Source organism: Lottia gigantea, assembly GCF_000327385.1.
Source record: "Lottia gigantea unplaced genomic scaffold LOTGIsca_261, whole genome shotgun sequence".
NCBI classification, from domain to species: Eukaryota; Metazoa; Mollusca; class Gastropoda; family Lottiidae; genus Lottia; species Lottia gigantea.
The window spans coordinates 97,911-99,293 of NW_008708801.1; the positions used below are offsets into that span (position 1 = coordinate 97,911).

The window sequence follows — 1,383 nt, forward strand, 5'->3', positions numbered from 1 at the left end:
TAACAAGTTTATAAAGGTGTAATTACAAGTTTATAAAGGTGTAATTACAAGTTTATAAAGGTGTAATTACAAGTTTATAAAGATGTAATTACAAGTTTATAAAGATGTAATTACAAGTTTGTAAAGGTGTAATTACAAGTTTATAAAGATGTAATTACTAGTTTGTAAAGATGTAATTACAAGTTTGTAAAGGTGTAATTACAAGTTTATAAAGTTGTAATAACAAGTTTATAAAGGTGTAATAACAAGTCTATAAAGGTGTAATAACAAGTTTATAAAGGTGTAATAACAAGTTTATAAAGGTGTAATTACAAGTCTATAAAGGTGTAATAACAAGTTTATAAAGGTGTAATAACAAGTTTATAAAGGTGTAATTACATGTTGTAAAGGTGTTATAACAAGTTTATAAAGATGTAATTACTAGTTTCTAAAGATGTAATTACATGTTGTAAAGGTGTTATTACTAGTTGTAAAGGTGTAATTACAAGTTTATAAAGGTGTTATCTGTTACTACCCCCCTGTCACTATACACTCTCTGCCACAATACTATCTTACTACACTATCCGTCGCTATACTCCCTATTACTATACTCCATGTCACTACACTCGCTGGCACTACACTCTCTGCCACTACACTTTCTGTTACTACACATTCTGCCACTGCATCTACACTCTGTCACTACTCTCCGTGTCTCTACAGTCTCTGCCACAACACTATCTAACTACACTCTCACTACACTCTCTGTCACTGCACAATCTCTCACTACACACTCTGTTACATGTACTACAATCTCTGTCACTTGACTCAGTCACTACACCTTTTTTAACTACAAATACACCCACTCTCTACTCTCTGTCACTACAAACCATGTATCTACCCACACTGTCACTACACTCCGTGTATCTACACACTCTGTCACTACACTGAGTGAAATGATTGTGAAGTGACACTGTGAAGTTACGTGAGTGTAGTCACTACACTCCAGGTATCTACACACTCTGTCACTACACTCCATGTATCTACACACTCTGTCACTACACTCCATGTATCTACACACTCTGTCGCTAAACTCCATGTATCTACACACTCTGTCACTACACTCCATGTATCTACACACTCTGTCACTACACTCCATGTATCTACACACTCTGTCGCTACACTCCATGTATCTACACACTCTGTCACTACACTCCATAATTACAGCTGTACAAACTAGTAATTACACCTTTACAAACTAGTAATTACACCTTTACAACTTGTTATTACACCTTTACAACTTTAAAATAAAAAATATTATCAATGAATTTGGCCCTAATAGGCTTTCGTAGTAGGCACTCTATGTTGACATTTAAATACATACCAAAATTTAAAATAGCGATGCCC

The 1,383-nt window shown here is 34.4% G+C and overlaps 1 protein-coding gene across 1 annotated transcript; it reads left to right on the plus strand.

Annotated features, from left to right (window-relative positions):
- Positions 1–977: 977 nt before the first annotated feature.
- On the plus strand, positions 978–1,238 carry LOTGIDRAFT_144792 (hypothetical protein; the record flags this gene model as incomplete). Its single annotated transcript, XM_009056128.1, has 1 exon — positions 978–1,238. A coding segment is annotated over one exon (261 nt), but the record flags the coding sequence as incomplete, so codon positions are not given.
- Between the last annotated feature and the right edge of the window lie 145 nt (positions 1,239–1,383).